At 55.7% G+C, this 22,231-nt stretch overlaps 1 protein-coding gene across 1 annotated transcript in view; it reads left to right on the top strand.

Annotated features, from left to right (window-relative positions):
- Spata13 (spermatogenesis associated 13) overlaps positions 1-22,231 on the top strand; it is a gene marked incomplete in the record, with an annotated part of 82,962 nt that overhangs the window by 47,552 nt on the left and 13,179 nt on the right. The window contains 4 exon segments of the mRNA XM_013505480.1: positions 16,907-17,043; positions 18,895-19,074; positions 19,386-19,571; positions 21,279-21,458. Of these exon segments, the coding sequence (XP_013360934.1) occupies positions 16,907-17,043; positions 18,895-19,074; positions 19,386-19,571; positions 21,279-21,458 (683 nt within the window).

Here is a 22,231-nt window from a genome sequence, read left to right as displayed (position 1 = left end):
GCAGTGATTTTTAAGCATGCCAGAAAACCTCTTGTTTCTTGGATGACCTTCTTGTTTCTGCAGTTTGTTCACACCACTGTATGAAATCGGACCTTCTTACACCTGTTAAAAGTAACGGACAGCTCTCAGGAGGGCGGGTAAGCCCGGGCAAGCCGGGACTGTGGTGGTCAGGTGTGGACTCTCGTGCCTCGCCAAGCTCCTTCTCCCCTTCCCTTCCCACTTCGCACTCGCGTACCAAGGGGTTTCTGGTGTGGGCTGTGTTCATTTATAAACTCAGGAATCTGTCTGCTCTCTGCAGTAGAAGTGCTTTCCTGACTGCTCGGACAGTACACAGTGAAATCATCTTCTGACCCTGCTGTAGGATAGCTCGGATTCCACAGAGTCCAGGGAATTCAGAAACTATGAAAGGCTTTGAGAACAGGAGCAGAGATCACAGAGGGGCATCGGTGCCGGAAGCCGTATTGCCTGTGATCCCTGGAGAGTCCATGAGCGCCCGTGCGGTTCTCGTGGCTGGTATTCCAGGCCTTGTCATTGCCTATAATCAGGGTTTTCAGAACGGAGCATAGTGTTCTCACCGGCCTGAGAAAAGCATGACAGGAGTGTTGTGTTTTACATTCCTCTAGCAAACACATGAAATTTCATCTTCCAGGTGAAAATGTTATCTGTTCTAAACTTGGCATTTGTTCAAGTCTTTCTAAATTGCTAGAGTTTAAAAGTAAAAATTCTTAAAACTATTGTGTACCTAATTACCACAAAATGGTAATGGGTGTTTTTCTTTGGTTTGTTGTTTTATTTGGAGTTTTGTATTGCTTTACTTTGGTTTTTTGTTTTTTTTTTGTTTTTTTTTTTTTTAATTTTTTTTTGAGACAAGGTCTCACTATGTAATTCAGACTTCGTCTTGAACTCATTATGAGCCCAGGCTGGTCTTGAACCCATGAACTCATGGTGACCCTCCTGCCTCAGCCTCCTGAGTGCTGGGATTACAGGCGTGCCCCACCATGCCTGACAGCAAGTGGGTTTTAAAAGGAAAAGAGAGAACGTTCAGCATCGGATGAGAACAGCAGAGAGTGGTCACCAGTCAGGCTGCTGCCCTGATCTTCAGACAGGAAATTGAGGCCTGCAGGTATTTGGCAGTGTCTGTCTCAGCAGAGCGTGCCGGAAGTTGTCCGTCGTGCGTGCAAACCAGATGAGACAGTCTATAGAGCGGTAAAGGGCCGGGACGCACGCAGACGTGAAGGTAGGCGAGGCCCAAGACGCTGAAAGGTACGCGCATGTGCCCCGAGCCGGAAGCGGCGCCTCGGAGGGGGCGGAGGGACTGGGGGTGTAGCGTGTGCTCATCGCTTCCTTCAGCCGGCTTCCAGGCAGGGCCCGGTGCGCGGGGGTCTGATGGGAGTGAGCGGCTGAGCGCAGGTTTCCGCGAGCGCAGAGGCTCCGGTCCCGGGCCTGGCCCTGATGCCGTCCCCGGAGGGCACAGGCGGGTCTCACCTTGTTCTGGGACCGCGGCTCCAGCGCCCCCACACACACACACACCGCACACACCGTGAAGAAGCCGGGCCCAGCGGCCCCCGGCTCACAGAGGCCAGCGCCTTGGGCGCGCTCACAAGCTTGCGCTCCCCAGCAGTGTCCTGGCAGACGTGGTAGTAAACGTCTTTTTTTTTTTTTTTTTTGATAGTTCTGAAGATTAAACCCAGGGCCTCACTCATGATAAGCGCACATTCTGCCACCAGGCGACATCCCCCGCCCTTTAGATTTTAAGGCCGGGTCTTGCTAAGTTGCCCAAGCTGGCCGCCACGTTGCTCACCTCCTGGAGGCCGTTTGCCACCACTCCCAGTGATGTAAATGTCTTTAAATTCCTCTGAAACTGCCATCGCTGTGACCCGTGGATTAATAATAAGCCTGCCTCCAATTCCTTCATCGTCAGAGTCACCCGGGTGTGCGGTGGTTCACGTTCAGGCTCCAGGGAACGTCGGACCCATGACCGCCGGCAGGTGTAGCAGAGTAGTTCCTGCCCACAGCCTCCCTCCGGGTTTGGAACTGCAGCCCCGTGCGGGCCGTGGGCGGGGGCTGGGGTCTGGGGTGTTTCTCTTGGCTGTGGGCCTCGTCGCCCATGTAGGAATTGGACTGCAGCCTGGCCAGTGGCAACCAGAGCTGGGGGCCCCTTGCCTCTCGGTTGAACTGGTGCCCGCCCGCCCCCGCCCCCAGCTCATTTGCAAAGGCGGGAGTAGCGCCGGCCATCCTTCAGGCGCTGTCCAGTGCCTGCCCTGCAGCCCAGGGCACAGGCCCTGTGTGAGCCCAGCGACGTCCCTAGCACAGTCCTAGACCTCCCAGCCTCAGCGGGAGCCTGCTGCTTTGAGGAGACAGCCGCGGTTGGGGAAGTGGTACCTAAGTATTTACTGCATGGAACCAGAAGGCGGTCAATACAGGAAAATACCGTGTGCACCGAGGCAGGCCTATGCCTGTAATCCTAGAGCTCTGGGAAGCTGAGGAAGGAGGATTTCAAGTCCAGGCCTAGCCTGTGCAATTTAATAATTTAGCAAGACCCTGTCTGAAAATAAAAAAAATTAAAATAAGCTGGAAGTGTGGCTCAGGGCAAAGGCCCTGGTTTATACGCTCAGCACCACAAAATAAAAGAAAAAAGGGAACAAGTTCCGTAGGAGGCTGCCCGCAGTTCAGAGTGCGGAGGAGCCTGTGCACGCCTCCGGCTGCATGATCCCGTGTAGAAATACATACGGGTCAGGGCCGCCCGCCTCCTGCTGTGGGTCCGGGCCGCCGTGGGCGCCTGGAACCCTCCAGGTCCTGGGACTCCGGCACTGGTTTCTCATCCGAGGAGTGGACGGATTTGAAAGGAATGAGGGCGTCACACTGTACTGGGCATTTTTGTTGTGGCATTCTTACCCACTGGGTAATCATAGGCTCTAGTCGCTGACCACTGTTTGAAAAGCTAAAAATCAAACCTGTTTTTTCTACTTTAGCAGTGGCTTCCAGAACTGTTTAGAAGGGCTGCCGGGTGCGCGTCCTTTGAGAGGATGCCCCACGTAAACGCAGTTGTGCATTTCTTTTTCTTTTTCCTTCCTGCTCCTTTATTTTGACAGTACTGTAAAGTCAGTGTGGGGGGGGGTACGTAGGGCCCTGAATCCCCAGGCTCCTGAGCTAGTGGCGAGACAGCTGCCCTCTGCTGCCCCCTGTGCAGAATGACAGCAGGCAGGGCAGGGGCAGCTTTTCCCTTACAAAATTAGCCATTTTCAGGAAACGAAATCGTGGACTTCCCTGCCTCCCGCTGGAGCATAGACCTGGTTCCCGTGGACGCCGCTGGCTGACAGTCCCGCGTGCTGCCGTCTTGTCTCGTGCTCAGCATCGCCCCTCTTGGCGGAGCAGGCCTGCCTCCCCGCAGCTCCCGTGGCTCCTGAACTGGCGAGCGGCCACTGGCTGAGGACTGCACCTCAGGGGGCTCCCAGCACGTGCTGCCCAGGAGCACAGCCAGAGCTGCCTCAAGCCGCGCTCCCTGCCTGTGTGTCAGGACGACTTGGGGTCCTGGAAAGGCGAACTCGGGGTCTGTGGAGCTGGGTCCGGGGTCTTCAGTCTGACTGGTTCCTGGGCCAGGCCAGGACGCTTCCTTGGTGTTGTAGTGAAAAGAAAGCTGTGTGGTAGATGTATGGAGATGGGGAGGTTCTCTGCCAAATAAGATCATGCGCCATCTGGACTGCATAGGCCTGTGACCACTGGTCTACCCTGCAGACGTCCAAGAAGTAGACACGTGCACGGCAGCTTTTTACACTTGGTCATGGAATATTCTTTGTGCTAGTGTTCCATGAGGCAAACTTGGTGAATTTTATATCATAGCCTGGCTGAGTAGCTAGCCAGAGACTTGGTATCCTCCTAACTCAGCCTCTCAGAGTCCTAAGATTAAAGGAGTGTACCACCAGGCCCAGCCAGTGGGCCCAGCTGGCCCCAGTTTTATTCTGTTGGGTTTTTTTTTTTAAGAGATAAGTTAGGCATGGGGGTGTACACCTGTAATCTCAGCACTTGGGAGGCTGAGGCAGGAAGATTGCTGCAAGTTCAAGGCCAGCCTGGGCTACATAGTGAGTTCAAGCCCAGCCTGAACTACTTAACCACATAGTGAGACCCTGTCTCAAGAAAAGAAATAAAGCAAGCCAGCCTGTAGGATAGGCGGTCCAGTGTCAGATGCCAGCGTCTGTCTGTCTGGGCCTTCTTCATAACATGGCAGAGGCTATCACATGGGGAGAGCCACACAACGTCCCAGGTTTTGTTGTTGTGTTGGTTTTTGACACATCACTATGAAGCATGCATCTGACGTACTCCTCAGTGCTGTTGCTCTTCAGCTGCATTCGTCGGGCGGTGCCTTGTGCGCCAGCTTCGCGGATACCGTCCCTCGGAAAGTTAGCAGGAGGGACTTGCTGTCATTAGAAATGCAGGAGGCACACTGTAGACCGTCTGTCAGAGCAGTGAGGACGTGCTTCCAGGAGCACGTTTAGGCAGTGCAAAAACACCACGGGGAAAATAAAAATAATCCCTAACGTAACCCAAAGAGAACCTCCTTTTAAAACAAATACACTGTACACAGTCCATCTGCACGTCTATTTACATGTGTGTTTTTTAAACAAAAAGCCCTCTTTTACAGAGAGTTCATGAATTTACAGTGAGCATAACGCAAATCATAACTCAAATTTTTGTCATACCAAACTGCGAAATCCCAGCTCCATTTTTGAACTCAGCGACCCCTGCGCTTTTCTCTCATGAAACAGAAACCTTTGGAGAAGCGCTCCAGAGTCTCACTTGGCCTCTGAGGCTGGATTAAAGCAGCCGAGCATCCCCACTCGTCCGCTCACAGAGGCCTCGCCCCTGCCCGCCAGGCCGCAAGCTCTTGTGTGTGTGGTTCAGGCTGTGCTGTGGGGTTTCCTCCCGGGAGCCCTCGCTGGCACGGGCGGCTGTCAGCTTCTGGGCAGGCTCTGCCGGGATGCACAGAGCGCAGAGCACAAGGCAGTGAATAAGCGGTTTCTGCAGTTCCGGAGCAGCCGCCTGCCACCCTCAGTGCTGTGCTGGGGCCAGGTTCCTGGGGGCAGCCGGGCTTTGACTGTCGCGTTCCTCAGGCGGCAGGATGGTCGCTCGAGGGGAGATAGCAAGATTCTGGAGTCTGGAAAGCCTTCACATGGGTATGTAAGCCAGGCGCCAGGTCCTGTCCTTCCTCCGCTTCTCTGACCAGGATCAGTGTGTGCAGAAAAGCTCATTCCTCCCAGAGAAGGGTGCTCAGGGGGCCGTGGACACAGCCCCAGGCACGGGTGTGGAAGAGCACAGGGTGAGAATCAAGTGTGGACTGGGGGCAGGTGTTTGGGGCAAGCCCAGGGCCATTGCAGGGAGGTATAACAGTTCTTTCTACTTTCTTCCTTTCCTTTTTTATTTTCTTTTGAGATAGGTTTCACTAAGGGGACTTTAACTTGCAGTCCTCTTGCTTCAGCCTCCTGGAGTTCTGGGATTACAATCATGGGTCACCAAGCCTGGCCTGGACCAGCCTTTAAAAGTAGTGAGGTCTGGGTTTTGCTTATATTTTATTCATAGAAGATATATTTTATTATTAGGTTATTGGAATATGTAAAATTTTCCCAGCTAATTTAAGAGGAGTGGAGTTGCAGGCTCAAAGTAGTTTTTCAGAAATGCTGTACACTCTTTCCAAAAGTGGTGCTGCCTGGTACTTGGTTATTTCATTGTGACTTATCTCACCTGTACTTCTGATATTTTGTGGGTGTTGTCATGGGACTAATTCCTACTTAAATGTGGAAGAAATGTTACATGGTCATGCTAGCCAGTCGTACAGTCTTAAAAGAAAAAAGAACTTCACAGGGAGAATTTTGCTTGCTGCTTGTGCATGGGTGCGGTGGGCAGCATGAGCACGGTGTGAACAACAGAGCTCATCTCTGTTTCCGCCTGAGATAGATGCCAGTAACTCGACAGGACGAATGGGAGCCATGGGTGACAGCTGGAAGGCAGCCGGGGCCTGGTCAGAGCGATCCTGTTGTGTTGTGCATTCTTGCTCATTTCGATCGGCTCCTGAGCTGGCCGAGACAGGCCAGGATGTGGTTACGGCTTCCGTCTCTGGGAGATTATCAGAACAAGAGCAGTGCCTGTCCCGTTGCAGTAGGCAGACCTCACACACAGGAAAGCCCACTGCCCTTCCCCCAGTCTCTGTACTGAGAACGAAGCTTGTGCCACAGTCGGACAGCCCCCCCCCCCAGCAGGGGAGTGCAGAAGCGGTGCTCCGGCCCAGGGACTGAGGAGCTGCCCAAGAGCGAGGCCGGAGACGTGCCCCTGCTGCGCTGCGCACTCCTCTCTTGGTGCATGATCCTTACCTTCCTTCCTCCCACATCCAGTGCCCCAGGCCAGCAGTTCCAAGGGGAACGCTCCTCCACCTCTCCTAAAGGGAGCTCCAGGCCTGCCTGAACTACATAGCGAGACCCTGTCTCAACGAAACAAAATGCAGACGCACAGCCCTCCGTCCCCATCGGGGGCTTGTCCTTCTGGCAGGCACAGTAGGGAGCTGGGTGACCCCTGCTTCCGTGCCACAGCACCCCGCGGGGTAGGCTGAGCCCCATGAGTGGCCTGGCCGTGAAGAGCGGTAACCATGTCCCTTCCCACGCTGAGTCCCCAGGTGTGTTCCCAAGTGTGTGGTCTCTCTGAGTGAGGTAGAACGACAGGAAGCAGGTGTGATTCCACCCTGCAGGTGGCCTGGGGGCGGTCCCGTTCTGCCATCAGTGTGAGCTCCGTGAGGCCCCGCGCCCAGCAGGGCTCACCCGATCTCCATCCACCCCCTTAGAGCGTGACCTCTCTAAGCCAGGTTCTTCTGGGAAGAGGGAGTCCTGGTAATCAAGGGTGCTCGCGCACTCGCAAGAGGTGGTCTACGGAGGCGCAGCAGGTGCCTGTGCACAGCGAGAGCTCGCCGGTGGGTCTGGCGGACCTGGCCGGCTCCTGCTTGGCCAGCCAGCCAGCTGGCCAGGCACTTCCTGGGAGTTAGGAGGAGCCGCAAGGTGCAGCCTGAGACAGCAAGAGAGGGCATTGTTACATCAGTGAGAACGGGTAAATGGGGGAAGCCGCTGTCAGAGCCAGAAACCCAGCAGAGCACCAGCGCACTGAGGAGCGAAAACAGCCCCAGGGACAAGCCAGAGGTAACGCTAGGGGCTCAGCATGTGGAGTCCCAGCCCCAACCTGGGAAAAGCAGGAGAGCGTCGCGGCTTCACAGGGACCCTGTCCAGGTCGCTGTCCTGCAGGGTCCGCAAGACTCATTGTGCAGATGAGCACAGTCAGACTGTCTTCTAAGGCATCTAGAGTGCTATGGGGCCTTTTTGATTTTGTCACCGGTCTGTGTTCAAAGGCTCCGAAGTGCTATTTGTGAAGAACGGTGTGAGTCTGGATGGGACATGGTAACCTGTGAAGGAATGGTTTACCTTCCAGAGTCTGGAGGAGGTGAGTCCGCCAGCACGGACTAGTAAGCGTCCTTCACTCGAGGCAGTGCGCGGGCACGGCACAGGAGGGTGCTGATGTGCAGACAGACGCGGGAACGCCAGCTTGGATAACTAGAATACACGTGTGACGGTTATGGACTTCCTCCCACCCCCACCCTCCCTTCCGCCCCCTTCCCTTCCCCTGCTTATTTACAAAAGCTTTGTTTCCATTTTTTCCTTCTTTTCTCATCATGTTTTTCTTTTCCCTTCCTTTCTCCCCCACCCCTGTCTAGTTCCTTTTCCCATTTGAACATTTTCTTCCTATTTCACAATACCTGTTATACATTTTGGTCCTTATTTACACTTCCAGTTTCTCACACCAGAGAAACAATGTGGTATTTACACATGTCTGTCCAGTTTATTTCACTTATCAGTATGGTCTCAGGGTGCATCTACTTAGCTAGAAATGTCTCAAGCTTATCCTTCTTCATGGAAGAATAGTACTCCATTGTATAAAAATACCACATCTTCTTTATCCATTCATCCATTGATGGGCGTTTGGGTTGTTTCCAAGGTTTAGCTATTATAAACTGTGCTGCTATAAACATGGGTGCACATGTATCACTGTAGTATGATGCTTTTAATTCTTTTCGGAAGATACCAAGAAGGGGAATAGCTGGGTCAAAAGGAAGCTCTAGTTTTAGTTTTCTGAGGAATCTCCACACTGATTTATTTGCACAGGGGTAGCACCAGTCTACACTCCCGCCAGCAGTGGAGGGTTCCTTTTTCCCCACAGCCCCACCAGCATTTTTTATTAGTTTGATCTCTCGATGACAGCCATTCTTTCTAGGGTGAGATGGAATCTCAGTGTTGTTTTAATTTGCATTTCTTCAATGATGTTGAACATATTTTCACATGTGAATTTGCCATTTCCACTGCTGAGAAGTGTCTATTCATTTGGAACGCCCATTTTTGCATTGGGTCTTTAAATTTGGAGGGTTTAGTTGCTGTAATTCTTTATATGTTCTAGATTGGTAGTCTTGTCTGAGGAACAGCTGGCAAAAATTTTTTCGCACACTGTGGGTTGTCTGTTCACTGTCGGTGGTTTCTCTTGCTGTGCAAAAGCTTTTCAGTAAGGTGAGAGCACAGTTGTTGGTTCTTTGTGAGAGTTCCTGTGAGATCGGGCTTTTATTCATGAGGTCTTTGCCTACACAGTGTCTTCAAGAGTTCTGCCTATTCTGTCTTCTAGCAGATTTAATGTTTCTTTTCTAATATTTAGATCTTTGATCCATTTGGATGTTAGTTTAGTGCACAGTGAGCTGTCGGATGTAGCTTACCCTTTGGCCTGTGGAAAGGCGGTTTTTCTAGCACCATTAGTAAAGACGCTGTCTTAATTCCAGGGAGGGTGTTTGGCCCCATTGTCAAAGATCAGGTGGCTGAGTAGTGACCGTTGTTTGGAAACGCTCTTGGGCATGCTCTTAGACCTTCGGAGATGGCGACCGTTTCTGCAGGGGATCGGCGAACAATAGGGAGGAGAGCTGAGAGCTCACGGACTCCGTCATCAAGGTGCAACCACTGCATTTTAAGGATTAAGACGGATTTGGAATTCAGTCAGCCGTTTTGGAGGAAAGGTTGCCCCAGGGAAGGAGAAAGCTTTTTCTCTTCTCACTGAACAGGGCACATTAGGTAGTGCCAAGTGGCTAAAGCAGAGCTCTCGGGCCAGTCGGATTGCCTCTGCCCTGACCTTGTGGCTTGCTGCGTGAGCAGGCAACAAAGGTGCACTTCCAACAGCAGCCCAGGCGAGCCTTCCGGTCAGGTAAGCCTGACCGCAGGTCCTCTGGGTCCACAGCCGGGTGTCTGGGTCTTTGGGGGAACCTTCTGAAAACAAATGCTCAGCAAATCCCCACCCAAGCCTAGTTCAGGTCCTGAGAGGCAGGGTCTTCATTTTTCTGAACACTCCCCAGGTGATGGGGAGCTGCGGCCCTGGGTGTCCGGGAGCCCCCAGAGCACGGGGTCAGGTGCCCTGGCAGCGTGTGGTGTGGGCCCCTGTGCACGTCACAGATGAAGGGTTTGGCCCGTGGTCCCATCCCGGAGCAGCAGACTTCTGCAGCCGCTTAGGACACGGAGCGCAGCTGCCGAACTATGGGGTTGTTGCTGCTTTTGAGCCGAGAAGCCGGAGTAGCTTGTCTCAACTCCGAGGAAGTCAGAGAGGTCAGCAGGAGGTTTTCTGAAACACATGTTCTGGCAGATTATTCTAAGCAGATCAGTTTCCCCAGGCTGAGGGAGGGAACCCTGGAGTGGCTGCTGGCTGGGAAAGGTGCTGTCCTGAGCCAGTGTGAGGGAGGCCCTGGCTTCCGTGCGTGGGAGCCGCTCATAACCTGCTGCTTCGGCAGAGCCCTGCTGGAGAAGCTGAGAGCCCTGGGTTGGTGCTCAGCTTCCAGTGTTTATCTGACACGCCCACCCGGTCACCGCCCCTCAGATCCCCTCTGTAGCCAGCCCGAGGCCGGAAGCCAAGGCGTCTCTCAGACAGCCTCGCAGGGACTCGGTCCAGGGTCCCGTGGAGGGAAGGGGTGCGTGCGTGTGTGCGTGTATGTGAATACGTGTGTGCAGTTGCATGTGTGTGTGCTAGAGATTGAGTCCAGGCTCTCCGCGCTGAGCTGCCTCCCCGTGCCTTTCTGACTTTGGGATAGGGTCCCGGCAGGTTGGTGGATGCTTGGCTGCGCGCAGACTGGTGGTGCAGCCGCCTCCTGTGCCTCTGAGTGGACCGGCGCACCTGGCTCAGCCCAGGTCTTTTAAAATCCCTGTCCAGTGCGCAGAACTAAGGCAGACGGGAAAGAGACCTACTGTCTGTCCTTGGGAAGGGGCAGGGGATAGCCAGGCCCTGGGGACTGTTTTCAGTGTGTGCAAATAGGAAGCTGCTAGAAGATGCAGCCCTCTGTTGCTGGTGCTGTTTGACATTTCTTGTGTCAGAATTCACCTTTCAAGTCAGTCGTCAGCTGCTCTGACAGTTTCTGCAGACGTACAGTTTGCATTTCAGACAGAAGAAAGACACTTTCCTGGGGAATATACTGGCTGTTTTTTGTAAGCTATTGGGGGTGTCTGTAGCTTCTCTAGTTGTATTTGTACCACTCCCATTGACCTGAGAAAAGGCACATCCGGAGTGGGTACCACAGTGTTCTGAGCGTGCTCCTGAGCCCACGTCTGGCCAGCGCTGGAAATGTGGCCTGCAGATTCTCCTCGGGCAGCTGGAGGAGGGAGACAGATTTATAAGGGAGAGAGACATTGGGAAGCTGAACCTCGGGATGCTGCCGTGGAGAGACACAGTAGAACAGGGCCCGTGGGACTGGGAGAAGCACAGTGCTCAGCAGGGCGGTGGACAGCGCCCGCCGGAGGGACGGCTGGCTGTGCAGGCCAGAGCGAGTGTGCGGGTCACTTCATTGCACACTCGGGCAGTGCTCTGCGGAAAGCACAGGCCTTCATGCGTGCTGACATGGATGCGGAGCTTTGGGAGATACGGGTGCTCTTCCTGGCGGGCCAAGGCTCTGACAAGAGCTGTACAGGAGAAAGAACCCGGCTGCTCTGAGGCGGACTGGAATAGAGAGCGGGGGTGGGGCAGAGTCCATCACAGATGCCCTCAGTCACTGCCGTTGCTCTCCAGAATGGCATACCGATCCTGAGGGGCTGGTGCTCACCCGTGTTTGGTGTCTGCTCAGGAGTCATTGAACAGACAGAACATTATGATAACGAAGCACCTGGGAGGAGGCGGGCCTGCCCCGTGGGGAGGGGTCAGAGCTGTGGGCGGGCCGCTCCCTTTCCTCCTCTGCAGCCTGGGTGCCGGGTGTCAGTGCCCTCCCGCGGTATTGCCACGAGGATTGAGCAAGCTCCTGAGCTAGCAAGGCTCCAGCTAGTGCTGGCACCTCACAAGCACCCCATAGAGTGTCTTACACTTGTAGTCAGATTTCCCGAGCTTCCCGGGCCAGCATTTCACTGGAGCCCACAGCAGCCAGCAGCAATTACTGTTGAGAATTTACAAGCCACCCTGAAAGGTTTCTCGCTTCTCACATGGTCAGCAGGAGTCAGAAGTGAGAGGAGCTTCACTAAGGTCTCACACTCAAAAAAAAAGGTGTGCAGCACCGTCACTGGAAGCCAAGTCGGCCGGAGCCCGGCTGCCGGAGGCCAGCATCTCCGCAGCTGCCGTCGCCTGTGGGCCTGCTCTGAGGGGTGCAGTGCCAGGCGGCCGCGCGCCACACACACATCTCGAGCGTCCTGCCGTCACGGGGAAGTCGCAGCCTGCTGCACGCCGACCGTTCCCAGCCGTGAGTCTGGTCAGTGCGTCGCGTGCTGACTCCTGTGGGCAGGTGTAGCACAGTGGAAGTGTCTGCATCAATAAACACAGGAAAAGCACCATGATAGGAACTGCTCAGCTCCACTGGAGTCTGGTGGCACCACTACCCTGTACTTGGCCTAGTTACTAAAATGCAGGTAACAGTAGGTCAAATTAGAATCAGTGTGTTTAGGAAACTTTTGTCTAGACAAGCAGTGAATAAAATACATTAGATGGTCACAGTTGCCCTGGAGAAGAAGAAACCGGCGAGGACGGCAGGGCGGGTGGGGTGAGAGCTGGCGCAGTGGAGGGTGGGCGGAGCAGCGGGTGGGAGAGGGAGTCAGGTGCGGGGACAGCAAGCCCTGGCAGAGCACCCGGTGTGTCTGCAGCGGGAAGCGCAGGCCAGCGTGCAGTGGAGAGCAGGGCCGGGAGGCTGGTTTTGAGCAGAAGATGATGCAGTCTGGCTTAGGGCTGAAGCGGTGCCGCTCGGGCTGCCTGGTTAGGGGCAGGCGGCCGGGGCAATCCCTGCCGGGCGGGTGGTGCGGGCTGGGGTAGGCGCCTCCAGGAGGGCAGAGGAGTCAGGCTGCAGCCGGCCATCGCACGGGGATGTGGAAGGCAGGGAAACAGGCCCTCAGACGCATGGAACTTGTGCACTTGCTCCCATCTTACAGATAGGAAAACGGAAATTGAAAGAATGACTTGTGCTAGGGTCACTTACTAGAAAGAGAGTGAAGCTGGGACATGTAGTTGCCTGGGTTTTTTTAATAAGTGCTGTTTTCAATGGACAGTAACTGTGTGTCTGCAGGGTACACCATGTGTGCATGTACATGTATGTATCATATGTGATCAGGTCAGAGCTGCTGCACGTCAGCACTCCCAACATGTCATCTTTGCTTGTACCTAGGTAATTCTGCAATAGCAGACCTGGCCTTGCCTTACCTCGCTCGCACCCAGGCCCCACCCACTCCCTCTCCCCAGGTGGGGTGCGAGCTATCCTTGAACCCTCGGATGTCTCGTTGCCACGGCCCTTCGTGAGTGCTCCTCTGCGGGGCTGGACCGCCACCAGAACCTTTCTCCCGAGCCGCCTTGTTCTTCTGAGCACCTTTGGTAGGAGCTCGACCTCCCATGAGCACACCCGCATGTCTTCCAGAGAGCTCTGCTCCTGCCTCCGGTGGGGTTAAACCCTTTCCGTGGGTGCCCTTCTCTACAGACTCCCTAAGTCCATCATTACCGGCTGACTCTTCCCCTTTCGTTACTGATCTCACAGGAACAGCCGGATCAGATGGGGGCCCCCATGGGGCAGATGTTGCCAAGGCCCTTGGAGGGAGAGAGTGTCATTTTAAGGCCTTTGCCCGGGTGGGAGGCCCAGACGGCTTTATTCCGCCCAGCTTGTTCTCTGTGGCTCAGCCGGGACATGGCAGTGATAGGCAGACACGCGGTTGGTGCCAGGCAGTGTCAGGTCGCTGCTGGCTAGACCTGAAGACGCCCCAGTGCCTTTCAGGGTAGGTTCTGCTCACACAGGAGCCCTGGGACACTGCAGGTGTCACCCAGGTACCCACTCCCCGGGCCTTGTGTGGCAGCCGCTCCAAGGTTGGAGAGGGCGTGGTGCTGACCTCTTTGTAGCCTGAGATGTGCTCACGCATGAAACAAAGTTGTTAGCTTCCTCAGGACATCCTCCCACAGCACCCCACGCACGCCCCGGGAAAGGGCACCGGTCGGGGTCACCCCGAGTTCACCACTTGCAGGCTGTCTGACCGCAGCGGAGCTTGGAGAAACTGCCTTGGACAGAGAGCGTGACTGCACAGGCGTGCCCAGGTGTGCCCCGACAGCAGCATGGCTCTCCTAAGACCTCTTTGCTAAGGGCCGCAGGAGCACCGGCCCTGCTCTCCCTGCGGTGGGGGAGCCCCTGAAAGAGGCAGGTGTCACCCCCATAGCTGCCTGCATGTCCACGGCGCTGCCCTGACTGCAGACCAGGCTTCAGTGTTCCTGCCAGGGCTGCACCCTCCTTGATGGACCGGAAAGAAGCTGGGTACGGGGGATCTGGGCCACTTCCCTGGATTCTTGGCCGTGTGCGCAGACCTCCCAGCACAGCCTCCCCGCAGTGCAGCTCGCTTCTGCCCGCCGCCCTGACCTCTGAGTGAGGCTGGAGGGGGCGGGGCAGGAAGGGGGCCACCGTGGGGCAGAGCCAGGCACCCAGTTGGGTCCACACCTGGAGCTTAGACCTGACCAGTGACCCTCATGCATCCAAGGCCGCTGTCCTCCCAAGGCAGGCGCGGCGGGACTCGGGGAGACGGCCTACTGTGCGCCCCTGGGCCCGAGCTCACAGGAGGGATCAGACAGGTGGTGGCTGCTGCGAACACGCAGCATTTCCAGTGGCCAGGTCCCCGCTGCAGGAAAGCAGGCCACAAACACGGGCCACGTGCAGGCCTGGCTGGACCGTGGTGCCCGCAGGATGGGGCGGCCCCCGGGCAGGCGGCTTGCGGCAGGCTGGGGAGCTTCGGTGGCGGAGTTGCCCATCAGCCAGCTTTCTGCCCTCCCGCCGTCTGATTGGACGTGCTGTGCGTCTGTGGTCTTCGTGCTGCCTCGGCCCTCCGTGCTGGCTGAGGAGAACCTAGGCTGCGGAGCGCGACTCAGTCCACAGTGCCTGTCACGGGGCGCTGTCCCCACCGCTGCGCGTCTTGGTCAGGATGCTCCGTTTTCTCAGTGTGAGAACCCGGGGCTCCGACGGCGGCACGGCTGGAGTGCTGGAAGGGAGGCCCTGGGCTGGCAGGGTCTGTGGAGCTGCTGGAGTGGGGTCGGTCCCGCTGAGACAGGCGGGGGCGAGAGTCGTCTTGGAGCTATCAGAGTATAAGTTGTCTCAAAGAAGACGCGGTAGTGTAGCAGGAGACCCCTGTGCTCGGCAAAGGCAGAAACACAGATTCACATGTCTTCGGAAAAGGCAGAAGAGTGCCGTCCATGGCTGCTCCACCCCGGCCTTCGTCCTTCCTGCCGCACTGGCCGCTGCCTCTGGCCTCCCTGTGTCAGCCCTCCCAGAACCTTGGGACTTTCTGAGACCTTGCTCCCTGCAGCCTTGCGCACCCAGCCTGCGCTGCCCCTCTGCGGTCCTTGGGCTCCACTCGCACTGCCTTCCGGGTGCTGCCCCCCCCCCTCCGCTACCCTGGCTCCTCCCAGAGCGTCCCTGGCCGCGCCTCTGCCCCACAGCCTTCCTCCAGGTCGTGGCAAAGTCCTTCCTCCGCAGCTCCTGTCCCTGCCGTTGCACCGTGACTGTCTCACTGTCCCGGCCGTGTGTTGATGACGTTAGGACGCTCCACACACTTCCGTCACCTCATTCTTTGAAAGGAGTCGAGGACAGGCCACGTGGGTGAGGCCCGTGCCTACCAAGGGGCAGGGCTGGAATTCCGCCCAGCGCTCGCTCGGCGCCCGCGCTCTGTGCGCCTTCGGTGTCAGAGGACCTCTACGCACAGCCTGTGGTCCCGGCTCGGAATCCTCCAGAGCATCCTGGCCTGCTCAGGCTCGGTGGGCTGTACGGCGTGCCCTCACCCCGACCTGCCCAGGGGTCCCCTCCACAACCCCAGACACTGCCTGAAAGTCAGTCCCTAACCCTGTGTGCACACGGAGACCCATGAGAGAGTTCAATTTGTGAAGTATGCAGAGGGAGAGATTAACAACAATATTAACAGAACAGTTACAAACATTACTCAAAATTTAAGGATCATTTATTTCTGGAACTCTCCATTAATACGTTTTGGGCTAAGGGAACCCACCAGCAATGGAACTGCAGGTGAAGGGGGCTTCTGTGCTGGTGCCCACGTGGCATTTGCTCCAGGTGCCAACGCTGCTTGCCATTGACGTCGGGCATAGACAGCCGCCCCTTCCACGGAGCTACTCGGGATATCCTTTCTCTGTGAAAGCCCACGGCCACTCATGGCACCTCACTCACCCTATTCCCAGTCTCTGGCTTGAGTCTTCAGGGGTTTTCTTACCTCTCACCCGAGTCCAGGCCGTGGCCCCTTAGGGAGAGAGCTGTCTGTCCTTGGTTTAGCCCGTGTCCCCAGCACCTGGCAGCCGTGGCACCGAGCCAAGCATGGCTCCATTCAGTGATAGACAGCATGTGGCACGCATGGGGCCTGGTCCCACGGAAGAAGTGTGAATGCCTGGGTGGCCGGGCGAAAATGCTCTGCCAACACGCGTCACAGTTCAGAGGTCCCTGTCTCCTGTAGGTCGTAAAGGCGCCGTGTACTCACTGATCTGATCACGGGGGTTCCAGTCCTTCTGCCTGCGATGAGTGGCCGCATGTTTTCACCAGCAGATGATCCTGTTGGAGCCCTTTGGTGCTACTGTTGCCGTGCACATGGAAGCAGGGTTTTGTTTTGTCTTACTGAGAGAGGGTCTCACTGTGTATTCCAGGCTGGCCTCGACCCTTGGCGATCCTCCTGCTTCAGCCTCCCGAGTGCAGGGATGAAAGGTGTGTGCCACCACACATGGCAGAAGCAGGATTTTTTTTAAATGATTAAATTTTGTATTTTCTTTACCTCAAGTATTTTTTATATTCAAATGGGAGCACAGGCTGGGGATACAGCTCAGCAGCAAAGCACCTGCCTGACAAGTGCAAGGTCATGAGTTCGATTCCTGGTACCAAAAAAAAAAAAAGCATCAGGTCAAGTGGGAGTGCAAATTTCCCACCAAATCACATGTAGTTCACTCCACCTTAGCGCAGAACAACTCCGTGTGGACAGGGCACCGCGAGGTGGTGTGCTTCTCGCGGAAGGAACCTTTCACCCCAGTTCCTCTGGCGTCAGTTGTTACCTGTGGGTCAATAAATACGCAGGAGAAGCTGCCTAACAGTTTCTCACTCTGAGCAGGGCAGAACTGATTCTTTCCTCTGGGGGGCGAGCGTGTCACCAGAGGCCCTTTCTTCTCTCATGCAAAAGCCCCACTTCGGGGATTGAGCCCAAGGACTGGTGGCCTGCATCCCCAGGCCTTTCGCTCTTGTTTTCAGACAGAGTCTCACTGCGTTTCCAGCGTTAGTCTCACATTTAACAACCTCCTGCCTCAGCCTCCAGGTGGCAGGGATGGCAGGCACACACTAGCTCGTGCTGCCTGTTGAACCATGCCTTCTCCTTTCTCACAGTCTCTTCAGATGGAGGCACGGAGTCCTCTGCCCTAGTGGATGACAATGGCAGTGAGGAGGACTTCAGCTACGAAGAGCTCTGCCAGGCCAACCCTCGGTATCTGCAGCCAGGAGGGGAGCAGCTGGCGGTCAACGAGGTACTAGAACTGCACACGACACCCCGACCAGCACCCGGGTTTCAGGGACCAGAGCCACTCGTGCCGTTGCTCTTGGCCTGTTCTTCACCAAGGGTATTCCTAGTCCTGGAACCCTTGTAGGAACGGCACTGTGGTCTCTCGGTTGCGCAGAGAAATGCCTGTGGAGAGTCTGTCAGCCACTGAGGTGCACCTCCAGGGGAGAAGAGCCGCAGCCGTCAGCACTCAGGGCCGGCGTGTCAGTTTATGCCGTGCTGCCCCTCCCGTGAGCTTGTGTAACTCCGTCAGCTGACCTAAGAGACGTTAACTAGCACCATCTGCACCCTCATAAACGCCCCAAGACCAGGAGAGACAAGTGTGCGCCGGCCGCTGGGAGCGCTGGGTTAACCGCGTGTTCCTCACGCCCAAGCTGGCGCCCTTTCTCCCACGCGGCAGCTGTAGCCTTTGGGACGGGAATCTTTGTAGAAAGCCCGTCCAGCTTTGTGTGTTCCTAAACCAAGCATGGCTTCAGCGCGTTGGCAGCCCACTGGGGTCACCAGGCTTCCTGTGTCACCTGACACAAGCCCAGGGCCCCAGAAGGAAAATCCAAAGCCCAGAGCGCCCCAAACTCTGAAACTGCAATGTCCAGACATTCGGAGTTTCAGGTTTTTGATTTTTGGGTTAAAGATGTTCAACCAGTAAAGCCTGTGGAAATGCCCCCAAACCCAAAACCCCTGAAATCCGAAACTCCTGATGCTGAGCGTTTTGGGTGAGCGATGCTGAGCCCATGTCTGTGGCAGGTGAGGAGGTGTCGGTCGTCTGCTGCTGCACCTGAGACCAGCAGCGTCTGCTCGCGATTCCCAAGACCCCGCCGTGCTCGTGTTAGTTGCAGCAAACTCTAAAGTTACTCCAGGCTTCCTCGAGTTGGGAGTAGAGTCTTAGTGACGCACTCCGGTGAAGGTGCAAGGGGTGTGCCGTCACATACACGTGAAGCGTTAGGAGCACTTGGCTCGGTAACAGCTGGTTTAGCTGGTCAGAACTATTTTAGCGAATATTCCAGATATCGAGCATTTTGGTAACTAGTCTGTTAAATGAGGTATTTACACAGTGACCTCAGGTTGAAACTTACACTTTCTTATTTCACCATGGTGAAAGTGACACTCACACATTCAGTAGAAGTGGTACTTCGAATTTGACCCTTTCTGGGGCTAGCAGTATAGAACAACCATTCTGTTTGTCACTTTAGGAATAGTAGTCAATGAGTTATGTGAGCTACTCATCACTTACTTACAAAGTAGCGTTCAAGCCATGCGTGGTGGCGCACACCGGTAATCCCAGCGCTTGGGAGGCTGAGGCAGGAGGATCGCTGTGAGTTCAAGGCCCATCTGAACTACATAGTAAGACTCTGTCTCTAAAAAACCAAACAAATGAATGAGTGAATGAATGAATGAATGAATGAATAAAAATAAAGTAAGTTTCTTGTTAGATGATTTTGCCCAGCTACAGGCTAGTGGGCATGTCCCGAGTACATTTACTGTAGGCTACATAAGCTAGGTGGTTAGACTAAATACATTTTTAATGTAAGGTATTTTCAGTTTCTGATGGGTTTGTGGGGCTGTCAGCCCATCGGAAGTCAGGGCGTCTGTCCGTCTCTCACAGGTGGGTTTGGGTCTCCCTTGGTGAGCAGGTCAGACGCCCAGCTTGTGCTCTTTCCCCAGCGCGTGTCCCCAGGTTAATTTGGTGTACCACAGAGCAGGGATTGGGAGGTGCCCGGTGTCCACGTGAGAACTAGACGGTGTCAGTGCCCCCACGGCCCCACCTCAGCAGCCGGCCTGCCTGTTTCCCGCTCAGTGTGCGCTCCTGTCCTCCTCTCAGCTGATCAGCGACGGCAGCGTGGTCTGCGCGGAGGCCCTCTGGGACCATGTGACCATGGACGACCAGGAGCTGGGCTTCAAGGCTGGCGATGTCATCCAGGTCCTGGAAGCCTCCAACAAGGACTGGTGGTGGGGCCGGAGCGAAGACAAGGAGGCCTGGTTCCCCGCGAGCTTTGTCAGGGTAAGGGCGGCGCTGAGGGCCCTCGGGGCGGCGGGGGCAGGCAGCAGTGGCCTCGGAGCTCTCACGTCCAGGCCCAGCTCCACTGTAATCGATTTTCATCCCGTGTGCCAGCCAAAGCTGTACCGCAGTCGCTGGGCGGAACACGGCTGTCGTGCCAAGGGGGCCGCACTGCGTGGCGTCACTGCTGTGGCTCTGCCGGGGACAGGGACACGGAGGCGGCCCTGGCCCGGCTGCCCCCGACAGGCTCTGGAGAAGCAGGAGCCAGCTCTCCCCCAGGTCACCTGTCCCCTGTCCCTGTGTGTGGTCCGCAGCTTCGCGTCAACCAGGAAGAGCTGCCGGAGAGTTCCAGCAGCCACCATGGTGAGGAGCAGGAGGACAGCGCCGGCCGCGGCCCCCACAAGCACCCCGAGAACAAGCACCAGATGCGGACCAACGTCATCCAGGAGATCATGAGCAGCGAGCGGGTGTACATCAAGCACCTCAAGGACATCTGCGAGGTAAGGCGCGGGCCCCGGCTGCTCCGCAGCGAGCCACCGGCCCGCACCTCTCCTCGCACCCGCTTCTCCGCACCTCCGCTCCGGGTGCCTTGGGCCCGTGCAGACTCCTTCAGCGCTGCCGACGGTCATCGCTGCGGCCCTCTTAGCTGCTGTGCTCTGCAGCCGGCCTGCTTCTAAGGGCGCACTGGGGTTCTTTCAGGACCAGCCCCTGAGCTCGTTCTGAGGGCACGACTTCCACAGAGGCCGCACCGACCTGACAGTCGAAGGTGTCACCAGCCCTGACACCTCAGCATCTGGTGATGGACTCAGACAAGATGCAGAGTCATCTAGACACTGATTGAAAATACTAGTTTTATCTGGTGATATCCAAAGCTATATTCTACAGTATCAGGATAGTCAGCGATAAATTTTACTCTGTAGCTGCGATTTTAGAGAACGGCCCCGTGTGGCGTTTGTCCTTTTGGTTTTCTGTGGTACTGGAGACTGAATTGAATCTAGGGCTGTTACAGGCCTTTTTTGTTGTTTTGCAACAAGGTCTTGCTAAGTTTCCCAGGCTGGGCTGAAACTTGCAGTCTTCCTGCCTCAGCCTCCATAGTGCTAGGATTACAGGTGTGCACTCCGTGCCCAGCTGTGTTTTGTTTTTAATGGATCTTGTCTGCGCATTGCCCTGCACTGGGGCTCTCCTGGCCTGACCAGTCCAGCCGCCCTGGTCATTAGTGCTGAGGTCTGCACTGTCCTTTCAGCTGTGGCCATTCCTCACTCGTTCTGCGTCACCGGGTGGCTGAGGACCTTTACAGCGGCATTTGAAGGAAGTGCACATGATTGCTGGTGTTCGTTGTGCGTTGGTGTCACCTGGCGTAACTTAGTTCCCACCAGCATTCTCTAGGGGCAGGCCCTCCTAGTCCCTGTTGGAGGGAAAAAACAGAGGCAAAGCAATCGTGTGATGTAGGTGGTACCTACCCCTAGTCAGTCAGCCCCAGAGCCCATACTGTTACACTGTATTGTTTTCTTGTTGAGATTCATACCAAAAGCCAGTAAAATCTATGTTAGGAAATGGCTAGTTTAGTCTGTTCAAATACACGATGCTGTTTTGGAGTAGCTGTTCACACGTGTGTGTGGCTGCTGCTTCTTATCCCACTAACGCCCAGGAAGCTGTAGTGTCAGGGTGGTTTCCCCGGCTTTCACGGGTCAGGCCTCTGAGTAAAGATGTGCACATCTGTGCTGTGTAGAGAAGGCAGGGGATGGTGGGAACTTCGGGGTGGATGTTCTTGGCTCTTTGCCACGACCGGCAATCAGAGAACTGCGTTCGCTGTTCTGCGGGCGGTGACATCCTGTGCTTGACAGGTCTTCTCGGCTGTGAAACGGAATTAGGGATGAGAGAATGATCACCTTAACAGTCTAGAAAAGAGGGGCAGAACTAATTTTTAAGCTCTGGTGTTTGAAACTCTGGCATTTGTAACTTGTTTCTAGAACTTTTAAAAACCCAGCCATATTGAATTTTTTGCTTTCCTTTTGTTCTAAAAATATTTATGGGAAGTTACAGTCATGGAAGTATAACTGTTTCATCAGGGACCCATAAAAGTAAAAGTAATCTTCTCTAAAATCCACTCCAAGCCCATGGCTTTGACCTCCTCCACCTCCTGTACTATCTAAGTAATTATTTTTAAATCTGCAGACAAATAAAAAATTCGCCTTTGTACTTCGCAGGGCTATATCCGGCAGTGTGGCAAGCACACAGGAATGTTCACTGCTGCGCAGTTAGCCACTATCTTTGGCAACATTGAAGATATTTACAAATTCCAAAGACAGTTCCTCAAAGACCTTGAGAAAAAGTACAACAAAGAGGAGCCTCACCGAAGTGAAATAGGATCCTGCTTTCTGCAACACGTAGGTCACCTCGCGTCTCACTGGTCACCTGGCGATGTGGCAGGTGGCCTCCTCCAAACACGAGGCTCTGCCGTGGGTTCTCCTGTCGGCGGCTGCGCTGCCTTAGGGGATATGGCTGTCCTTGCGCTTTGACAGCTGAGGAGCCAGACCCGGGAGTGAGCAGCCGCCACGTCCTGGTGGCCATTGCTACTGAGCACTAAAGGGTTTCTGAAGTAGTCATGGAGCGGCCACGGCCACAGTGACAGCAGAACTGCGCTTGCTGGGGCCGGGCCCGGGAGCTTTCGGGAGGCAGCAGATAGGCCCTGCGGGGAGAGCGGCGTGTAGGTGCCTGGGGCGCGGCGAGGGCCCTGGGAAAGCCAGCGCGGCCAGAGCAGCAGGGCTTGTCGAAGCGCAGCAGGGAGCAGCTCCGGAGGTGAGCGAGGCCAGAGCGGGCTCGGGAGTCCCGGTCAGGACGGCGCCGCGGGGTCTGGCCAGGTGACGGCCGGAAGAGCGGAGACGGGCTTGGTGCAGTGGGTGGTTCTGAGCAGAGGCTGACGAGGCCGGTTTAGGCGTCAGAGGAAGAGCGGCAGTCAGAGGTACCAGCAGGGTTGGGGGTTCACGGAGGGTGGGATGGCCTGGGAAAGCCTGTTTTCTAAGGAGACAGAGGCCTGGCTTTAGACGCGCTGCCCAGCCTGCGCCCGGGCGGAAGGAAGGGCCGCTGTGAGGAGGGCTGGACAGCGAGTGAGCGAGGGACCTCGTGCGCACGGTGGGAGAAAGGCCGCGTTCAGGGACGC

Source organism: Chinchilla lanigera, unplaced genomic scaffold, assembly GCF_000276665.1.
Source record: "Chinchilla lanigera isolate Chin_1 unplaced genomic scaffold, ChiLan1.0 scaffold00096, whole genome shotgun sequence".
Classification (NCBI taxonomy): Eukaryota; Metazoa; Chordata; class Mammalia; order Rodentia; family Chinchillidae; genus Chinchilla; species Chinchilla lanigera.
Note: the sequence above shows the minus strand (reverse complement) of the source record. Positions and strands in the feature narration are given on the sequence as shown.